The sequence below is a fragment of the Pangasianodon hypophthalmus genome, chromosome 11 (genome assembly GCF_027358585.1).
Source record: "Pangasianodon hypophthalmus isolate fPanHyp1 chromosome 11, fPanHyp1.pri, whole genome shotgun sequence".
NCBI classification, from domain to species: Eukaryota; Metazoa; Chordata; class Actinopteri; order Siluriformes; family Pangasiidae; genus Pangasianodon; species Pangasianodon hypophthalmus.
Window position 1 is genome coordinate 4,658,513 of NC_069720.1, and position 22,630 is coordinate 4,681,142.

The window sequence follows — 22,630 nt, forward strand, 5'->3', positions numbered from 1 at the left end:
AACACTCTGGGAATTGCAGTTATAGGAAAATAATCAACTTCAAGTTGATAAGAGTAACTTCCCACTACCCCATTCATTTATTATTTTTCTATAATAGCACTCCATGTTATTTTTTTATTCCTTACATAATGAAGTGGAAATGTATGTAACCATTTAGAATATGCAAACAATCTGTATATTTTAATGTTGCAGTAAACTGAAGAAACTGCTTCGCCGCCGTAAGTCAAAGAGAGACAGTAAACAAGAAGAGGAGTTTCACAAAGCCCTAGCCCGACATGAGAAAGACCACTTCCTCAACCCCTATGTTGGCCTTAATCCAGAGTATATGGAGATGAGTGAGTCACTACACACCCACACACACACATGCATGCAGACACCAGAAACAACTGCAATATGGACAAGTGCATTTCTAGAGATTCTCCCAAAACCTCATTATTCCTTCCTTATCAGTGTGAATTTTGGCATGTTTGATGGGGATGTAGATTTTTATACTGATTATTATTAGTAAACACAGGCTGTAATGAAACAAGGCTGTTGAATCAGTGTCTGAACAGTACATAATCTCTTCAGTCTGTCCTTAGTTGTCCTTTACATTTTGAGTGGATTTGGATGATGTTACCTAACCCAGACAGAAAATACTGTCTGCTTACTACTAGCTCTGTAAAAGCGAGGTTGTAGAATCCGAGCAGCTTTCTCACTCATCTCTCTGTCTGCTGCAGCGTGGGCTGGCCTTCTGCTAAGAGAGTGGCATTGTGGGTCCTGCAGAATGGTGTGAGATTACAAGCTTTAGTTGTAGAAACCACTCAAGCAAGCTAAAAGAATGTTGCTTCAAGCTGATTTCAAGTTGCATCTGAAATGTTGTGGGAATCTCTTGACTTGGCTTTGTAACATTTTGATCTCTTGCCCCAATCATTTGATGAACTGCACTTGATGTATATTCTGGATTGGTTCCCCAAGCTATTTTTGTGAGCTTTTATTCACTGGAATTTTTTTATAAAGCATCATCACACAAGATGTTTATATGTTTTGTCCTCATCATCTAGTGGTCCAGTTTGGAATGGTGACCTTGTTTGTGGCCTCCTTTCCTCTGGCTCCTCTGTTTGCGCTCCTGAACAATGTTATTGAGATCCGCCTCGACGCCAAGAAATTTGTCACCGAGTACAGACGGCCCATTGCTGCTAAGGCTAAAGATATTGGTTAGTATCTGTATGCTGCCGTTCCTCCTTTTGTCCTTTCTTTTTCAGCTGAGTACAGCAGGTAGGATTTAATTACTGTAAATATGGACTGAAGACAATAGTTAAGAGTATCAACACAAGATGGTGGGAGATATGTCACAGACGGAAGAGCATGGTGCACAAATGTTACTGCATCTTTATTCTGGGTCTAAGCCTCATCTTGTCTGTCCTTAATCATTTATCATAAATCATATAATGCAAACCATATACATACTTCAAGTCAGTATAGATTCACACAAGTCATAAAGGGATTAACTACTAGTCCTAATGTAGCAATGGAATCTTCTGGTGTCTTTTCTATGGTTACCTTGTTGTTACCATTTGTTTTAACATATCATTAATGTGTATTTCAAGCAAAATCTTTTCCTTCTCCAAAAAAAAAAAAAAAAAAAGTGGCTGTACTCGAACACCACCTTGTGGTGACACTCTGATAGTAATGTGTCATTTGTAATGTGAATTAAATAGCAAAAATGAGATTTATCTTCTCTAGGCATCTGGTACAACCTTCTGAGAGGACTGAGCAAAGTGGCAGTCATAGTGAATGTAAGTTCTTAAGTTTAAATTTTCTGTTATTAATCTGTCAGATTTTTCTGTTATTAATGTGTCATCTTCTGCTGAAAAACAAAATTTGTGTTATTAAAGTGTCAAATCTAGCTATTACAAAATTTGGCCAGTTGCCTCTTTTGCGGTTTCTGATCAGAAACGAAACTGAAAATATCACCAGACTGAGTCATTTTCATAATGATGAGAGTTTAATGACATTTCCAATGCTCTCTGGAGATTTACTGTTGGTTTGTTTCTCCGCAGGCATTTGTGATCTCCTTCACATCGGATTTCATCCCCCGACTTGTTTATCAGTACGTGTACAGTCCTGACGGAACGTTGCACGGCTTCGTCAACCACTCCCTCTCTTATTTCAACGTCACCGACTTTGAGCCAAACACAGACCCAGTGGAGCCGATGTTCCTGGGCTACAAAGTGGAGGTTTGCAGGTGCTGGCAGAAATCATTTAGTTCAACAAGCACAAACCTTTGTTGTTCTATTTCAGTATTGCACATGCTGTGTTCATTATATTTTTCCTAACACAATTACAGTTTATGATATTTTACAGTATTTATACTACCCTGCTGTTGAGTTCATGATTCTGGTTGGTCAGAAGGTGTTGATTTATTTCCTATAACAGCAGCTCGAACAGTAGCTCGGGCTGTAATTCAAATCGCAGCTATATTTTTTATGTGTTGGTTGTAATGCATCACACACAAGTACACAGGGACTTGTATGACAGACGCTTGACATAATTTAAACCTAATAAGAAAAGGATATATAAAAAAGTGCTTTTATTTAACAAAGTTAAATGGATAGTTGTTGATATGATGAATATTTCTTAAGAAAATGTTTATTTAACATTTTTGGAAGGAGTCTCCAGTGTCAGTGCTTTGTAACAGTCATAGTTTTCCTTCGTGGGAGAGTCTTCCATCTTCAGAGGACTGGGTGGGGCGAAAAATATTGTTATTCAATAATATTGTGCCATGTTTAACCTAGTAGAAAAACATTTGATAGCTAGCTTGGTAGTTTGTTACTGTCAATCTAAATGAATAAATTAACAAATTTTTAAAATTTAATTATTACTTAAGGTAAACTACTGGTATGCAAGTAGGTTGCCATTAGTTGCATAACCATGAAGGTTACTATTAGTTGCATAACCATGATAGCTGTCTAGCTCAATGTAGTAACTCAGATGGGGTCCTCAATGATCCTTTAGTAAATATGATGTTAAGGGTGAACACTACAGCGGTACTACACCAGAGGGGTCACCAAAAATCAGTGAAGCTCTTGGAACCTATGCTGGCTTACCTTATTGGCTATATTCCTGGGGCGCATGGGCAGTTGTGCTCTGCCAAAGCAGATCTTGGATAACGGTGCAGTCACAGGGCCCATGATGGCACTCCATGCACATTATGTTACACGGCGGCTGTGAGGCAATCTGTACAGTCTGAGAGCATAAGGACAGGTGTTCGCAATATATTATATGACTAATTACTGACATACGGAAAGTTTATTCTGTTCTTAATAATGTGAATACTGTCTTTAGGTATAAGGATTACAGAGATTCCCCATGGTCAGATACCCCATATGAACTGTCAAGAGAATTCTGGAATATTCTGGCAGCACGGCTGGCGTTTGTCATCATCTTTCAGGTGACTGAAAAGGGTTCGACTCAACTTGTTTCAAAGAACATGTCAATAACATGCTTTTCCGTCTGATTTCTGAACTCGTTGTCTTTGCAGAATGTGGTGATGCTAATGAGTGACTTTGTGGACTGGCTAATCCCTGACATCCCCAAAGACATCAGCTTGCAAATCCATAAGGAGAAGAACCTGATTGTGGAGCTCTTTATGAAGGAGGAACAGGGAAAGAGGCTTATGGGCAAGCGAAAGAGCAACCCCAGTCCCCAGCCACGCTCTCGAACACCTTTGCATGTACAAGTCAATAACCACTAGTCCATGTGCCCAAGTGGGGAAGAATACACCTATCCCTACAGCACATCAGAAGTTCGTACGACTCGAGATGAGCCAGCTTGTGTGAAAGTATGACGGTTACAATGGTTTAAGCTGAAATGGTACATTAGACGTGCAGCTCGCTGACTGGAGCCAGAGGCAGGCACAGAGACTGCCTGATTATGATCACAAGAGATGCCCTAGACTGCCATATACCTTGCAGCTTAGCTTTTCTTTTTGCCTAGGTTACTTTGTAACAAGTAAACAAATTGCAGAGACATTTTTTGTTGTTGTTTTTTATCAATATGCAAATTGTGAAGGTTTTTACTAATTTACTGTTTGTGTGTCACAAGAAAAAATTCTCTGTAGTCATTGTTGATGTTTGTCTCACTTTTTTCAGTGCTTTTATACTGATTTTATTTAAACCACACCTCAACAAATATCCAAGTTTTTTTGTTTTTTTTTTAAAGATACTCTAAGAAAAATTATCATGTCCTAATTATGACATTCAGAGTTGTTCACAATTGTTTAATATTTTCATAATAAATGTTTCATAAAGTCTAACACCATTATGTGCAAGGTCATGCTTGGTAAAGCAACAGTTCTCAAAAATTGAATGGTAATTAAACCTGCACCTTTTGTGTTTGCTAGCAAATGAAAATTATAGTGTTACTGCTGAGAAATAAAGAATTCTGTCCCCTTAACATTTACTGTAAAACATAACTGACTGATTCTGTGTAACAGGAATAAATAATCAACTTGCATATTTGATAGCAAACTTGAAATATTATATAAAAGGCTGCAGTGCATTACTGTACTCCTGATTACTCTGCCATAGTACAGTAAGAGAAAATTGTTATTTTCTTCATGTCTTGGTCTTTTTAATACATTTCAGTAGAAACATACGTAATCTAGACTACATGGCATTAAAACAAATAATTAGGTGCTTTCATTAGGTGCATGAATGTTTTTGTACTTCTGAAAATATGTCTGCTGTCTTATAATACGTATATTATGTATAATTATGAAGTTTTTTTTTGTGGTAGAACATAGTGGACACAATATCTGCAGCTCAAGAGGCCTTAACAATGCGAAATGTATGTTGCTTTTTAAAAATTATTTTACTTTTTACTTAGTTTGTCTGACTGGGTGGGATCAAATCATAAGTGGTTTGATTCAGAGGTGTTTACTGATGGTCTACTCATTACTGTGATATATATATATATATATATATATATATATATATATATATATATATATATATATATATATATATATATATATATATAATATGTATACCTGTTTAAAGTATCATCTCCTGTCCTGACATGTTAATATTGCATGTGCATTGCTATGTCTTGTAAAACTCGCACTTATACACTTGTATTCAAATTTTACACAATTTTCATTTGAGGTCATGTCAGTAAAATTAGCATATTCTGCCTTTTATCAAAATTGAAAGAATGAATTCCTCCAAAATTCTGACCTCTTGCTCAACATATCTTTTTGATTTCTCCTGACTTTCTCAGTGACTGAGAAATTATATAATTATATTATATAAACTATATACAGTTTTAAGGACTGTCACTTTACAAATATGATGTACTGTTTATCCACCATAGATACTCCTCTGAGAGAAAGTACTTATTGATGTCTATAAAACTCATTTAATGTTTAAAACTTATTGAAAATGATAACGGCAACAGTGCAAATCTGTCACAATCAAATAAACTTGCTCTAAGCACACGGAATTGTATTTGTATTTTTTTGTATTTTTGAATTTTGTTCAAAGAATTAAAAGGTTCTGATGTAACCCTGGTCTGCATTTGGTAATGATTCTCTTACAAAATGAAATAGCGACAAAACAGAATTACTTGACCAAAGACGACTTCTTTCTATAAGAAATAAATCATAATCTGCCATACCACAGCAAGGGTGAACTCTCAACTCAGAATGTGTATATTAATTTCTTATAACAGTACAGCTCTCACAGTAGATCCAGCTAAAACATATATAACAGGATTATATTAATGCACTTGTTCTAAAACGTTATCATTTCTATAGTAACAACTTACACAGAGACCTGTATGATGGACGATCCACATAGTCAATGGCTAATAAATGGATTTAAAAATATGTGTTTTGTTTGACAAAGAAAAACATGTACTCACTGATGTGGTGAAGTTTCTGTTAGGAGAAGTTTACGTAATATTTATGGAAGGAGTCTCCAGTGTCAGCACTTTGTAACAGTCAGTACGTTTCCCAACATGGGAGAGTCTTCAGGACAGAGGAGTTTACATTATCGATTTCTAAATAAAATGACAAGCTGCATTTTTTTGTCTCATTAACTTCAAGAGAAAGGGGAAAAAAAGATTGATAAAAGAAACTAACTAGTCTTGCTGAAATGATATTCCCTAAGATTAACTGCAACTATAAACAGTTTAATAGAGCAATTTGTTGTTCATTAATAAAATAAAAATTGTAATCATTGGCAAATTGCTGTGGTATAAGCGGAATAACACACTTTGGGCTGTGCTGTTACACAAAAACAATCCACTTCACATTGGCCCATACCACACCACCCCAGCGTGGATGATTTGTGTATAACAGCTGGGTTTGTTGTGGGTTATTCCTTATTCCTTACCACACAGCAATTCCATCCATCCATCCATTCTCTGTACCGCTTATGCTACTCAGGGTCACGGGGAGAGCCTGGAGCCTATCCCAGGGGACACGGGGCACAAGGCAGGGGACACCCTGGACAGGGTGCCAACCCATCTCAAGGCACAATTGCACACACTCCAGAATATTTTGGAAATGCCAATCAGCCTACAATGTATGTCTTTGGACTGGGGGAGGAAACCCCTGAAGCACGAGGAAAACATGCAAACTCCGCCCACACAGGGCAGAGGCAGGATTCAAACCCCCAACCCTGAAGATGCGGGGCAACAGAGCAGCTGAGTTCTCAAATCTGATTAGTCAAAAGATGTGCATTATTTTTGTCTAACAGCACGGCTTGGAAAGTAGTTCCGGCTGCTACGTGAACAATAGGTTAACATTAATGCGCTCTTTCTAATATGTTATTGTTTCTATAGTAACAGCTACGGAGGTTTCCTCTGGGTACTCCGGTTTCCTCCCCAGTCTAACAACATGCGTTGTAAGCTGATTATCCATCTCTACATTTTCCGAAAATTGTGAGTGAGTGAGAGAGTGTGTGCAATTGTGCGATGGGTTGGCACCTGTCGTGGAAAAACTTTCTCAGTTCAGAATAAAGAAAAATAACTTTCCAAAGTCAAAGGGTCTTGGATGCTGAAAATCAGACTTTACTGAAACAACCAACAAAGCCGAGATGTTTAGATCATCTGATTTACACTGTCATGGCCCATGCTTTTATACAATACTAAAACAGTGAGCTCATAAGGTGTTTTCTCATTTTTTTCTTTTCATCATTCCCCTGGCCTCTCGCCACCATTGTTTCAATATCCCTGTACCTTCTCTTTAATCGTGGCTCAATCTTAGCTAGTTTTTTTTTTTAAATATTGATTAATGTTTTAACAACACACTATTTAAGAAATCACAAACGTTACACAGGTAAAAGATGCAAGCTCAATGTTGATTCACACTCACACAGATATACTTGTAAAATCATATGCTATAAATGCTGATTTAATATAAAGCCACAACATAAAATCACACTCTCTTCATGATTAAATGTACTATATATACTACATCTCTTATCATTTCTGATTATATCTTGATTGGACCTTATATAATAATTATATTTAAATCATACTCTGATTAAGAAAATTCTTCTATACACCCTGTCCAGGGCGTCCCCGGCTTGTGCCCGGAATTCCCTGGGATAGGGTTACCCCATGACCCTGTGTAGGATAAGCAGTACAGAGAATGGGTGGATGGATGGATGGATGGATGGATGGAAGGATGGATGGATGAAGACTATGATTAGGCAAATTACACCTTACGTCACCTAGCGATGATTTTTGGAGCTACTTTCCCCTGAAAAGAGTTGGTAGCACTGGTACTGAGGTGGTTCATGGAGTTAGAACCTTCTGTGTCAACCTTCTGTGTGCTGTTCAAAAACACTGAAGACTGTCACTTTAAGGCTCGCCTGAAATGAGGTGGAGCACTGAACCGGAAACTTCCCGCTCTCCACTTTCATTTTGGCAACCTGAAGACATTTTGGCCAGTCTACAAGCTTTGGACACTACCAAACAAGATAAACTTTCAAAATTGTTCTTTCTGAGCTTTTTAAAAACAACGAGTTTGCTGCTTTACGTCACTGTTTGAACCTTGGAGTCCACCTGCTTTTAAAACGGAAGCGGAAATGTACGGTGTGTGTCTGTAGGTAAGGAAGAGGAGTTATATTTTCATCTTAACTGCAGACACACCCACAAAAAAAACATGGATAGATTTAAAGTTATGCTGTTGGAAATATCCCAAAAGCTTGGCCATGACAATTTAGCGAAACTAAAATTTCTGTGTGGAAACATTATTGGGAAGAAGAAAAGCGAGGAGATCACCAGCGGCATTCATCTGTTTGATTGTCTGATAGAGAGAGCAGAGATCGGGCCTAATAACACGGAACCTTTACGGAAGCTTCTCGCTGACATTGGCCAACAAGCTTTACTGGAAATAATCGACAGCTATGAAGGACAACCGAGCGCCACCGATTTGCCGGATGAAGCGGAACTAGGTTTGTAATCTGTCCACAACACGGCGTGCTTTATGGGGAGCACCAGTCTTTCATAGCGCGTGCAGCTCTGAGGGAATTCACTTAATTCAGTTCATAACAGTTGTAATGTGTTGTGTGTAATTACTTTACTTTCCCCTTGTCCTGACAGTAAAACTGTTTTTCTTTCTTTTCCTGTGATTGTAAAACAGAAAATGACGAAAATGTTAAAGGAAGACTCCACCCTGAAACACATAAAATAAATTCATACTGAAATATTTGTTATGTACTTAGCAATACTGGTGCTAATTTGTTGATTGGTGGTGTTTTCCTGTTATTTCTGTGAGAAGTTGAGGTTGTGTGCCACACTGACGTCACCAAGGGACACTGCTAGCTCAGCTACATGTGAGGAATAACACACACAGTGTGTGCGGTTCTTATTTTCATATCACAGCACGGTCCGGGGGGGTGATATTCCGCTTATACCACAGCAATTAGCCAAGGATTGCGATGTTTCATTTATTAACAAATGGCACGTCACACATTTTAAAGGTTTATGCTGCGTCTCAATTCGCCTACTATCTGTACAAAATATTATCCGAGACGAGAATTAGTGTGTCCCAAATCGTAGTATGTTGAAATGAGTATCCCAAAGGTACCCGGATGATCTACTGTTTCTGGGAGATTTTCGAAGTGTGGATCCGTGGACACTTTTTCAGCTAATATTACCCACAATTCCTTGCACAATGGAGGGAGGGAGGAGGAGTGTTGGGACGAGCTGCTTCGCCGAATTCAAGGACGCATTTTAGAGAGGTATAAACGTAATGTGGAAAAATAAATCAAGGGAATGCTACATTAAATCATATAGTAGAAATGATATAAGGAATAATGAATGAAGAAAAGCTGAAATGCAATGAGGAGTTTGTTTACAGGGACAGTGTGTGTAATTAGACAACAACGTTCTCTTCCGTTACTTGACGTGTTAGTATGTCCCAGTACTTGCGTACTCTTTTGCTACACACTAAAAAGTATGTACTTTTTCTTCACAAAAAGAGTACATACTATTAGTGCATAGTATAAGTAGGTGAACTGAGACACAGGGTTAGTTAGATTTAATGTTGTGGAACGTCCAAGACACAAGTTATATCTTGTTATCACTTAGCCGCGATAAACAGTCATTCACTCCCCCGCCTCTCTCTCTCTCTCTGTTTCTCTTTCACTGTCTCTCTCTCTCTCTCAGTCTGCCAATTTTCTGAGAAACCGGAAAGCGTAAACTCCTCTTCCTTTGCTGTGCTCTGAAACTTCACAAAGCACTGTTACAAAGTGCTTACACTCAAGACTCCTTCCATAAATGTTAAATAAATATCTCCTAACAAAAAAAAAAAAAATCACCACAGCAACGATTATTCATTTTATTATTCTTGGATTATGTGGAGCTTCTGTCGTACAAATCCCTATCCCTATAAGCCACTATCAGCTGGGTAGTCCAAGGGCATTGTAGGTAATGTAGGAAACCATTAGAGCAACATGTTTGCCTCGCACCTCTGGGGCTGGGGGTTTGATTCCCGTCTCCGTCCTGTTTGCGCAGAGTTTGCATATTCTCCCCGTGCTTCAGGGGTTTCCTCCAGGTACTCAATTTTCCTCCCCCAGTCCAAAGACATGCGTTGTAGGCTGATTGGCGTCTCTAAATTGTCTGTAGTGTGTGAAGGGTGTGTATGTGTGAGTGTGTGCGCGATTGTGTCCTATGACGGGTTGGCACCCCGTCCAGGTGTCCCCTGCCTTGTGCCCCGAGTCCCCTGGGATAGGCTCCAGGCTCTCAGTGACCCTGTGTAGGATATGCGGTACAGAAAATGGATGGATGAATGGATATGCAAGTCATTCAGGGTGATTTTTTTTTTTTTTCCTTTGTCTGGATCATTACTTAACCTAACACAAACCTACTGTATAAAGTAAAAGCTTAACATATAACAATGTTTGGTAATTCTGACCAATTAGATTCAACACTTAATTCAACACTTACTACTTAATAATGTCTCTTCTATGTAATCAATAAAATCATTTCTATAAAAAAAATCAAACTAGGAATATGATCAAATAATAGTAAAGGGATTGAGCTCTTAGAAACTTTGATTTAATATTTCTTAACATTAACATCTGTCCTTAGATTTTGATACTTAATTATTGATGAGCTCTTGATTCTTGTTATATAGTAGGTTTATGTGCCATGGATACTTTAAGTTTTCAAAGGAAACTGCAGATTTTTCAAATAAAATCCATAACACAACTGGACACAACTTTTAACTTTTTGGATCACATCAAGATTTTAATTCAGTTTCTGACACTTTTATGGATTATGTGTCTTTCTTCTAGGAAAAATCAACTGTGCAACAGAAGTAATCGTTGAGCAGCTGGGAAGGAAGTGGCTTCAATATGGACGGAAACTGGGAATCACCGAGGCCAAGCTGGAAGGCATACAAGAGAAACACCCTCGCAACCTGGAAGAACAAGTGAGAGAACTGTTCAAAGAGTGGAAGAAGATACGCAAAGAGGAGGCCAAAGTGGACGAGCTGATCAGGGCACTCCGTGCCTGCGACCTGAACTACACGGCTGATGTTGTGGAAAGAAAACTCCAGAATGCTAATATGTCATGAAAATTGAACATGTACGTGTGCTAGCGATAATTTGTCTTGCAGTTCTTTGTGCCAAATATAATGCTGAAAGCACTTTGACCTTAAATTTACATTTGAGACGCTTTATATTTTTCTTTGGGATTCCTTTCTTGAAAACTTCACTCAGTCTTAAAGCTTTGCTCAGGTGGACAGGAATATTCATGTGTTGTGCTGGTTAGTAAACTGTGAATCCATGCTGTTTACAAAAAAATGGTACTTTTATGATTTTTTTAAACCACTGGAATATTATAAATTAGGCTGAGATTCAAATGTAGTATATAATTATAATATAATAAGACACTCAAGAAAAGTAATTATCACTAAATGTTATAGCCTCACTCTGTGACATTTTTTACTTTTGATTGGAAATTGATTAGAAAATGACAGCATTGTTCCAAAAGAATTGAATTTCTTGTTATGTATCACAACTGGATGTAAATAAAGGGAATAATTTTATTAACCATTGTCTGAAGCCTGAGACAATAATTCTATTGTCTGTGTGTCCTGGAAAATTTGGGAATTTCTCGAACAGTTATACAGTCATGGGAAACACCTACAAAAATGAAAGTAAGGTTTGTTTGTCTAAAATTTTAGCATATTTACACTTTTTGAGCATATTTACACTTTTTGGTTTCCGGTTTGCTCCTGAGCTCAGGTTACCATCTGTGCGGAATTTCGCAAGTTCTCCCCGTGTCTGTGTGAGTTTATAAAAGTTCTCATGTTTCCTCCTACCTCCCAATACCATGCAGGTAGCTGGCTTGGCTACTGTAAATTGCCCCTAAATGTGAATGTATGTGTGTGTGGTGTCCTGCGATGGACTGGTGTCCCATCCAGGGTGTATTTCTGCTTCACACCCAGTTTTCCTGGGATAGGCTCTGGAGCCACCTCAATTCCAGGATAAAGTGGCTGTCATCAAATAAAACTTTCACTTTTACCTTTACTTTTTCAGAAGATTCAAAGTAGACCTGGGTGTATAGTTGAAATTCCAAGCAAATTTAGGATTTTTATGCACTTGGGTAGCAATTTCAATCTGAACAATCGGTTACATTCTGCTTGATTCTTGGATGTATGTTCTTGATATGGGATAGACATAATTTAAAATGATCATCCACGTAAATCAGCCAGTGATCTCTACTATAAGTGAGCCTGTATACTTCGAATATTTCAGTAAAACTTGTGAACAAATAATTGGTTGGGGAAGATTTATCTGAAAGTGTGTGTTCCTGGTTCAGTCAGTCAGTGGGCCAGGCATTATTAGAGGTGGTCATGTGTATAAGTTGCATATAAAATTAGTGGGGAAAAAATTGCTTCCTGGAAAACAGCAAGGATTTGAGTTTGAGACTTGTTGCTGTTTGGATTTATGGATCTATTTCTCCAAAAATTCCCCCCCCAATTTTTTTTTTTTTTTTTTTTTTAATTTCATAGTTCCTGTTTTTTTTTTCTTTCTTTTTTTTTTTTTTTGTGTGTGTGTAATCCTGTAAACATTGCTCTATGATTATTTAATTGAGGAAAGGTAAAATTGCTGTATCATATTACTAAATGTGTCAAATGTCACAAAAACATATGGAGAAATTCAACCAGAAGGGGAATTACTGTTTTTATGGGGTTTTTTAAATAATCGACCCTGCACAGACGAGCCAACCTTTATTATTTTTATGTTCCTCGAATTATAAAAGTATCCCAGGCGTTCACCTAATACTGTGTCACAAGGTACTTTGTGTACTACACAACACAAAGGCGTTGCCTGCTGTCTGCTTAAGTACAACACAGTCAAGTATGAACAAGTTGAAATAATTACAGTAATTGCTAAAGTGCAGAAATGCTGGTGTATTTGAAATGGAGTTTGTGTCGGTGTAATGAATGATATTTAGCACAGAACAATAGATGATGTTAGGAAACCATGTACACAGTAGTGTATGCACAACACACAAAGGGATGTGCAAATAATAGTATTTAAAATTTGTATTGAATAACTGTGTTATGTCCACAGGTGCACGATGGTGTAATGTACTGCTACTGAGTCAGACATGTAAAGACCAATAGGAGATACAATAGGAGATGGGTGTATCCCAAATGCTAGCGCCTGAGAGAAAATTCTTATTGAATATACAAGACCTAACACAGCTCGAAAAAACGAGTCATTGTTAATATGGTTGAGAAGAAAAAGACCATGTCTTTGAAAGACCAGAGTGTACCTTTAAGGGAGACCAGGGTCAGTTGTAACACTATCAGTTGTTCTAATCAGTAACAAGCTACAGTGCTGACACTCAGTCTGCACATGCTCAGAAGCATCCTCTGCTTACTTGCAAAGAATAGCAACTTAGTGTGATGGACAGGCAACCATCCATGGTGTCTTCCCACCTCAAGTCCAGGGATAGGCTCCAAATCTGCCAGTGTCCAGCATGAATGCATGACTCTTTTGACTTTTTGATTTATCATCAAAAGTCAGATTTTGGGGTGTGAAAATTTTCCTCACCTGGAGAACATTTCGAATTATGTTTTCATTTTGTATGCAAAGAAACCAAAATAGGCTAGCTTTGATCACAGTCTATTTGACTATCAGTTAGCATGATTGATATTTGACAATGCTAAGTTAGCTAGTATGGCTACATTTCAGATTTCAAGATGGCTGACAGTGCGGGGTCAGTTGGAACAGTGTACGAAAAGTGAGTAACAAGAGTGATTCCGATTCATCGTTTCTTTCCTGGAAACTTTGTGGCACAAGCTCAAACATCTGAGCATCTCAGCTCTTATTCATGTGACTGATGTGTTTGTGTGTCATGTGGCGCCCATCATTTATGCACCCACTAAAGAATATTTCAGCAAAGAAAGTTCTTCATCTGATGCAAACAGTGTATAACTAGACGAGTTCTTTACTGAATTATAAAATTAATTTGCAAAAATATACCTTTATCTCCCACAGATCTGTACACCTGACATTGATTTAATTTTATATATATCCTCTGATATTAACTCAATAATGGTACTTGTTGACTATCAATAGTTAACAGACAAATGTACACTAAATGGCCAAAAGCTTAGGGACACTTGAGCTTCACACCCATGTGTGCTTTTATAATAGCATCCCCTTTGCTCTTATAATAACCTTCACTCTACTGGGAAGGCTTTCCACTAGATTTTGGAGTGTGGCTGTTGGGATTTGTGTTCATTCAGCTACAAGAGCATTAGTGAGGTCAGGCCCTGATGTCTGGCAAGGAGGCCTGGGATGCAGTGGGGTTGAGGTCAGGGCTCTGTGCAGGACACTCGAGTTCTTCCACACCAATCCTGGCAAACCATGCCTTCATGGAGCTCGCTTTGTGCACAGGGGCATTGTCATGGTGGAACAGGTTTGGGCCTCTTAGTTCCAGTGAAGGGAAGTTGTAATACAGCACACAAAGACATTCTATACAAATGTGTGCTTCCAACTTTGTTGCAAAAGTTTGGGGAAGAACCACTTTTGGATGTAATGGTCAGGTGTTCACAAATTTTTGGTCATATAGTGTAGCTTTGCTGTCCCATAGCTCCTGGGTTCTTCCTTCCCCGCTCCCAAAGACTGCCCCAGGTATAAATATGTGAAGTGTCGTTTGTCAGCGATTCCACTCTTTGCTAATAAATTGTTTCTAGAAAACTTAGTTTTGCTTTAACCCATTGTGCTCCTGTTCTCATTACCGTTCTTAGTGCTGCAAGGGAGAAAGCTGTATGAAGATGTAAAGTGGGACAGGAACATGATACATTGGTCATTATTATATCATCAAATTTTAATGCCTAGCATTCACAACTTATTCATAAACTGGCCTCCTATAACCTAGACATAGAGTTGTGATCACAAAGTGCTGGGAAAACACATGTATTAAAGTAAAATCTGAAATTCTATAACGGACTATAAATACGTTTTAACGAATGCAGTGTGATTGTACAGTTCCACTTCCAGAAAATTACAAGACTCTTGGGGGTAAAAAAAAAATCTGCCTCTGACTGAACTATTGTATTCAATTTCACTGTGTACTGTACTAGCTGTATATGGTTGAAATGACAATAAAGCCACTTGACTTGACTTATAGAGCTAACCCCCCCTCTCTGTAGTTATGGCCATTAAAAGTAATTAAAGGTATGCTAATGTAAATTTATTGTGTTTTTTACACTGATCCATTTGAGTTAACAGCAACTTTAGAATCAATCCATTAATAATTACTTAATAAATATGATTACCACATGGCCATTTTAATATAATATATGGTTCTTGTGTTATATTATATTAATATAATGTAACACAAGAACCATATAGTTTTTAAAATAATGGGTAAAATAAGGCAAAAGTTTGGGAATTTGTGGAATTGTTTGGGTAATTGGTGGAATTGCACTTTGTTTCACCGCCAGTAGGGGGCGTACTGTAAGTACTTCACCTGAGAGATCTACGGAAGCTCTGAGGGATCATGCAGGAAAAACACGAGCGACTAATTTATGGCCTCAGGTTATTACAACATGGAAGAGCGTTTCACAGGGTAAACACTGGAGTGAGGTTGGTAATTCAACACGGTAATAAACTGCGTTTAGTTGTTTCCATTCTGAGTTTTAACAAGTAAGCTAATATTTATTCAATACTGACTTTGAATACTTAAGAATTATGAGGTAAATGTTGAGGTAACACACATGAGGTAACAGGCTAGCTAACTCTGGTGCAGATTAAGATGCTAAATTGAGGGAAGGTTATTAAATTTATATAATGAATTACTAAATTAAAAAGACAAATTCTTCTGGTGTTTTATCACCAGTAAGGACCATCATATACACTATACAGCCAAAAGTTTGTGGACATCTGACCCTCACACCCATATGTGCTTTTTGAACATTTCCCCCTTTGCTGACTAAGAAGTCAAGTCAGTGTTGAAAGGTTCTGATTTCTAAAATTTACCCAATAAGCAATTCATGAATAGATGTGTGGCTGAAGCAGTATATTAAGTTTCCTTATACAATAGCACTGCTGAATTCCTGATTTTGATTTGTCAGAATTTGTTTATTAATTTTCTATAATAGCAGCTCAGACAGGAGTTCTGGCTACAAGGCAAATCACAGGAATATATCAACGCACTCGTTTAATAGTAATGGTAAGAGTTATTTCACAGGAACTTGTATGGCGGATGCTCCATATAATCTAAGGTGAATAATAAGCATGTTATTTCACAAAGAAAAATGCATAATCGTTGATATGATGATGCTTGGATGCCTTTATTTAACATTTATGGAAGAACTCTCCAGTGTCAAAGCTCTGTAACAGTCAGTATGTATTTTTGAACACAGGAGGTCTTCAGGACAAAAGCCTTTGAGTTTTGTTTTTCAGTGACATGACAAGCTGATTTTTTCCTATCTTTTTCCATCTTATTCAACAGCAAAAAGAGAGGCTAGTAAGGGAATGACTGTTTATAGCTGCTAGAACATAAGTGATAACAGGAACTAACTTGTCTCACAAAAGTCCCACAACATTAAATGCAGCTTTAAACAGTATGTTTTTCATTAATAAATTAAAAATTGTAATAGTTGGCAAATTGCTGTGGTGTCCGAGGAATAAAACATTTCCTGAAATGTTGTTATAGGAAAATAATATCTTTGGGGTGGTAACTAACTCTGATTCATGTTGGGTCACATCACACCATCTGATTGTTGATAATTTTCCTATAACAGCACGCCTCCAAGTGTTTTATTACTTAATTAGCAGTTGTACCCACATGCAGTGGCTTTATTAATACTTGCTGGATTTAACTCTCTAGGTAGGTGGCTATACAGATAGGGAATATTACCTTGAAGCTAAACAGTATGTATTTAATAATAATAGTTATAATAATAATAATAATAAATGATGCAGTTCCAACTGAGCCATAAATCCATCACCTATATGAATGGATATTGAATAGAGAAAGCTTTAGATCCAAACAGCATGAAATATCTAAAAATTAAACCATGCATAGCGACAATACGAATAAACACAAAACCCGATTAACCAGCTCATCTGTGTTTATTTGGATTGTATACACTGATTAGTATAGGCTGATACAGTAGTTGAAGGTTTACAGTTATGTGTCAGTCATAGATGTGGAAACCAGAATAATTCTTATATCTTCTGACACTCACACAGTCTGTACAGACAAGCAAACACAGATATGCACACACAAACACATGCGCTGCTCAGATAACCTCAACTAAGTCATTGGTCTGAGTCTTTAATGTTTTAATTAAAAACAGAAAATGAAATTAAAAACATAACTAAAAGAACTGTTCCATTTAAGCATCCTCCGCTTCAAAAATATAAATTCCTTTAGGACATGTCAGAATTAACTGGTCTTATAGAGCCCATTTTGATCCTTAAATTTCTTGCATTGTACAAATCCAGATTATTCTACAAAACTAAGTGTTCACGCTTAAAAGAAAGATTAGAAAACTGCCAATGCTTTCAGGAATCCTACAGCGATTTATAGCTATGTGCAGCAAGAGTTCAGCCTAGTTGTCCTCAAGTACTAAACCTGTTAAAGAAAAAAAATGTACACGGCAACATACATTTGTGAGAAAAACACAGTCAACTTGATCTGGTTGAAATAAATACTTGAAGTGATTTCTGATATATCTGAAATTCACAAGTACAGGACAGAAGTATCAGAGTAAACCGATCTCCCGCAACCTCCGACAGTGTAGATGCAGCCCCATGAAAAGAATATATATTTATCCCTTTAGAAATGCAAAAAGTCTGTATTGAGCATGGTGAGTGTGATGACGGTACTGTAACTCTTCAGCTCTGCTTTATTTCTGTCCTTTGAATCTTCCAGAAAAGGCACTGTACCTGTAAAGTCTCTCACAAAGCCATGGGTTAGGCCGTGGCACCATGATCCTAAATTCTCTATTCTGTCAACAAAGTATACAAGATGTGAGCTTTTTTCTGTGGTTCCTGTGTAAATGTAGCGATGGCTTGGCAGGGCCTCCATAGCGTCGGACAGGCCCCGCTGGCACAGTTCAGTGTGATCAGTTCAGTGATGGTATGGCCTTCTCAAGGAAGGTGGTGGGTCTTGGTGGGACATCAAGAGCCAATGACCTGGACGTAGTTAGCAGGGTAGAGGCCCACCTCACCGCTTTCCAGCTGACCTTTGCACCAGCCCTGCTCATCCTCCTCTCCCAACTTCATCAACTCTTCACCTGCCAATCACAGACTGCGTTAAGCTCCTGCATTAATCTTAACATTGAAACTACTTGGACTACATGGAAAAGCTAACACACAGAGTATGAGTAATCCAAGTCCATTTTAAATGTCTAATGAAGGGGTATTCAACTAAAATTTCTTACATAAAATTCTTTCCTTATAACAACCTGCATAAGTGACTAACAACTGAATGGTGACAATGGTTACCTTTTAATGCTTAACCATTAGTGACTGGTTTATAGCTATAAACAAGACCATTCAAAGTGGCTGTTTTGTTTGTACTGGTGTGTCGCATTACCATGTTTGACTAGTGCTACAGACTCTGAACAGATGTGAACTACGTGTGCCTAATGAAAACATGGTCATGATCACAAAAATGGTCATCCTACCTAAATATGGTCAAGTCAAAGTATGAAACAGTACATTTATTAATATGAAATTGTAACTTAAACTAAACAAAACTGAAAGTAGTGTTTTGGAAAATAGGATTCCTGTTTTTATGACTACCTTAGGTATCAGCCCATAGCTTTTTATTTCATTTTTATGAATTTTTTTGGATTTTTCCCAGCTTTTTCCCCAATTCCCACACACCAGCCAACTCTCCCCAATCATATGACAGCTTCCAACCCTGGACGGAGAAGGGTAACACGTGTTTCCTCCAAGACGCATCAAACCACCAACCGCATCTTATCAATACTGCTGCTCCTGCTGTGTCATGGGTAGGGGGCGGGGGGGCATATGCAATCCTTCCCACCCAAACAGCACAACCAGTTCTGCTCTCTTGTGACTTCCAGTCACAGATGGCTTTGGCATCATCAGGATGTGACTTCACAATCTCCAGACCACAGGGCGAATGCTTTTCTGTTGTACCACTTGGGAGTCTGCCCGGAGCTTCTTTACTTATATTTGTTTGCCTCAGCAATTTTACAAAAACATGATTAAGTTAACAGCAAGTGCTAAATGAAATTGGTGGCAGAGTGGGGGACTTTTCACTGCTTAGGCCATCTGTTCGTTATTAAACTGATATTAGTTCTTGTTTACAGAAGTGTCCAACACCAACTGTGGCTTGGAAAAATAATGCTGAGGTGTATTCCAAATGCTAGTTATTTTCGCCCCTATTACAACACCATGTAAGGCAGGCATGTTCAAACTTTTTACCAATGCCATCCACTTCCCACTCCCAGAAGATTTGCGGGGGTTCCCACGAGCAGGGTTTTTGTGTTTCGAGAGCCTTCAAATGGACCGCAGCCAGTGTGTTGGGAGAAGGGACATTTTTAAACTGTGCAGTACAGTGGATCCGCAAGACTGGAACTGTGAACTAGAGGTTCATTAGGACTGGAATACCAAAATCCCACACTGAGACCCAACAAAAAAGTTGCAGAAGTGGGTAGTTTTTACTCTCATGCAGATGGGGGCAGACAGTCAGATAGGAAGCATGTGGGACAAGGCCATGTTGAGGAATATTGCAGTGTGTTGGACTAGTTTAATATCCTTATACATTCCTCTAGACTGTAACTGTTTAATCCTGGTCAGGGTCATTGTGGTTTATATTTTGGGAAAGAGAACCAGCTGAGTTCATTAGAATAATAGCCTGGTACAAACAAAAATAACTGTGTTAGTGGGCTGGATTGGACAAACTTTCTATGGAACATACAGGAGTGGGTTTACAAACATCCCTTTTTTGAATCCCTGATCTATAGGACATGAGTAGTCCAAGCGCAAACTACAATCCAAGGATGGAGTGAGGAGTTGAGAGTTTAGAGCCTAATAATGGCTCTTTGGGCATACTAGGATTTGAACTTACAACCCTGTAGTCACTAGTACAAATACTTAACATCTGAGTTGCTCCTGCCCATGTAGGTTTAACAGGCTCTAGAAAATAATCTTTGTAATGAACCAGTTATTATTATTATTTGAATACTAGCTGGGTGGAATCCAGTAAGACTGTAAAGCCACCAGCAGATGGCAGAGATGACTTTAGAATAGAGGTGCTTGCTTGTTAATTATATTGTGAATCATGACACTGCAATGACGTGGCTGAAAAGGATCATGACTACACTGGATCCTCTGTAGAATATGAATGACACTAAGCCAATCAAAATATTTTAAAAGCTTAGGAAAGTCCCTTTTACTGTAGGTTACAAAGAATAAACCCCACCAAAAAAATCAGTCTTTTTTTTAAATCCACAAGGAAAAGATGAACCATGAGAATATAGTATATACCAGATTGATAGTATGCAACTGTTTCATCCTCTCATTCATCCATTAATCTAGTCAATAATAAAGATTTCATAATATTCCAGTTTCCCTCTCTTATGGCTGCTGAAGAAGAAAAGATCTCAACACTGCAAGCTGTAATGTTACATGTAACAGCAGAGTACTTTCTGAAAAATATAACAGAAAACCTTTCTCCTGTTTACCTATTTACTGTATGCCAGGCTTAAAAATTTACATTCCCAAATTTGTAAACCATGTAACATATGGTTTATGAAGCCCCATATTGTACGAGCTGGTGTGAGAAATTTGACATGCTACTTACATTGGTAGTAGTCAGCAAGGTAATTATATTGTTTTCAAATCCATTCTGAAAACCAATACGTGCTGTGTATCAGTGTGATTACTCATCAGCCAATGGTGAGACAATAAAAGGACACACAAGGATTTCCTCGTTTATCAATCTTGGGAATCTGGCCAATCACAGATGCTTTCCTAGATTGATGTGACATTAGCCATAGGAAAACCTGAATTAAATATCCTTTTAGGTCATTAGGTCAGAATCACAACAAGGCACTCATGCTTAGATTTGTCCAGCTCTGTTCAACATGTCTGTCATCAGTAAGAATGATCAACTGATTACAAACAGTAGCTGTTTACTGTTTATTGTTGATCCTCTGGTCTGAGAGAATGACTAACACGAAGGCAGAGCATTTAGACGAATCTCACCACTCCACACGCCATAATCATGCTCAAACATAGCGTACTACGGACTATGTGTGTGTTTGTACATGTGTGTGCAATTAATAAGCATTAGTAGGGATTAATACCTGCTTTAAAGCTCAGCTCATCAGATTCTTGGCCAGTGTAATCATACAGTGCTCTAACACGCACACCCACTACCTTCTCCTCCTCCTCTTCAAGCTCAACTCCATTCGCTGCTATGTACTTCTTAGGGCTCTCTTCATCAGACCAATCTGAGGAGTAGTCTTTGGCTGCGCTGTGTTACCCAGGAGACAAAACAGAGGTTACAGATGTGACATTTTAATCCTTATGATCCTCAAAATACATTTTTCTTTTGGATATACTGTTCTTAACAACAGAAACAAATGACTAAATGGTGATCACTGGATGATTTTTTTGATCTCATAAAATCAAAGATAAGAATATAAAAACAATCAAAGAAATTTATTAAAGGGAGCAATGATAAACATAATGATTTTTCAAACTAGAATCAAAGACCAATAAGAGTTTGTGGTACAGGAGAAAACTATCACAATAGATTAGCTTTTGAGGGACAAGGCTAATCTCTAAATAGTTATAATATTTACACCCCAGCACTATTGAAATCTCCATTCTGATTGGTTAGAAGGCGTTGATCAGTTTTCTTTAACAGCAGTTCTGACAATCGTACCTGCTATAAGGCAAATCAAAGGTTTATATTAATGTGATCTTTGTAATATGTTCTCATTTCTGTAGTTAACTTCTGGGGTTAACTTGTTCCATGGATGTTCCATAACATTAAATGTAACTATAAATGGATAAAAAGTACTGGACCATTTCTTCGTTGGCAACTACCTGTGGTATAAAAAGAATAAAAGACTTTGTGACGTGCTGTTATAGGAAAATAGTAAACTTTAGGACAGTGCCAGTATCTCACCAGCCTGTTGTTGATAATTTACCTATAACAGCATGATCCAAAGTGTCTTATTCCTTACTTATAACATGGTGACATGATTCTTCTAAAGCTTTTCAATAATAACTAGAAGCTAAATAATTGATTATTTAAAAAAACCTTGTGACAGCAGCACATATGTTTTCGTTTGGTAAACAAGCCAGATGTAGAATGTAACTGATGTTTTAAAGCCATTACATCAAGTGCAAGAATGTGCACCGTTAAATGGTGATGCAAAGGCATCTGTTCTGTTGCCCCCTGATAAACAGATGGCTATAAAGGACATGTTGATATATGCTGGACTTTGGTGCTTGTAGTGCTACAGATATTTACAACCAACTTGACTTTATATAAACAATTGTTCATTCCTGGGATATCAGCTTAAGTCTGAGTCAATATACCACCATACACAACCACACAGATACTGTACTGAATAAGCCCATAATGCTAGAGCAGTAATTATCTT

At 37.8% G+C, this 22,630-nt stretch overlaps 3 protein-coding genes across 8 annotated transcripts in view; 2 read left to right on the forward strand and 1 right to left on the reverse strand.

Annotated features, from left to right (window-relative positions):
• ano1a (anoctamin 1, calcium activated chloride channel a) overlaps positions 1-5,546 on the forward strand; it is a 44,900-nt gene extending 39,354 nt beyond the window's left edge. For all 3 annotated transcript variants that reach the window (XM_053238213.1, XM_053238215.1, XM_053238214.1), the window contains exons 20-25: positions 193-335; positions 1,044-1,196; positions 1,726-1,778; positions 2,043-2,227; positions 3,328-3,433; positions 3,524-5,546. In XM_053238213.1, coding sequence (XP_053094188.1) covers positions 193-335; positions 1,044-1,196; positions 1,726-1,778; positions 2,043-2,227; positions 3,328-3,433; positions 3,524-3,736 — 853 coding nt within the window. In that variant the 3' untranslated portion in view covers positions 3,737-5,546. The remainder of the gene's footprint in view (positions 1-192; positions 336-1,043; positions 1,197-1,725; positions 1,779-2,042; positions 2,228-3,327; positions 3,434-3,523) is intronic.
• A 2,317-nt stretch (positions 5,547-7,863) lies between these two features.
• On the forward strand, positions 7,864-11,552 carry fadd (Fas (tnfrsf6)-associated via death domain). Its single transcript, XM_026930359.3, has 2 exons — positions 7,864-8,447; positions 10,794-11,552. The coding sequence occupies exons 1-2, from the start codon at positions 8,156-8,158 to the stop codon at positions 11,072-11,074; spliced, it is 573 nt and encodes a 190-aa protein (XP_026786160.1). The 5' UTR covers positions 7,864-8,155; the 3' UTR covers positions 11,075-11,552.
• A 5,531-nt stretch (positions 11,553-17,083) lies between these two features.
• Positions 17,084-22,630, reverse strand: part of pacsin3 (protein kinase C and casein kinase substrate in neurons 3) — a 31,734-nt gene continuing 26,187 nt past the window's right edge. For 3 of the 4 annotated variants that reach the window (XM_026930523.3, XM_026930522.3, XM_026930524.3), the window contains 2 exons: positions 21,320-21,489; positions 17,084-18,271 (listed from right to left, as the gene is read on the reverse strand). In XM_026930523.3, coding sequence (XP_026786324.3) covers positions 18,156-18,271; positions 21,320-21,489 — 286 coding nt within the window. In that variant the 3' untranslated portion in view covers positions 17,084-18,155. The remainder of the gene's footprint in view (positions 18,272-21,319; positions 21,490-22,630) is intronic. The other variant, XM_053238084.1, reaches the window with a different exon arrangement.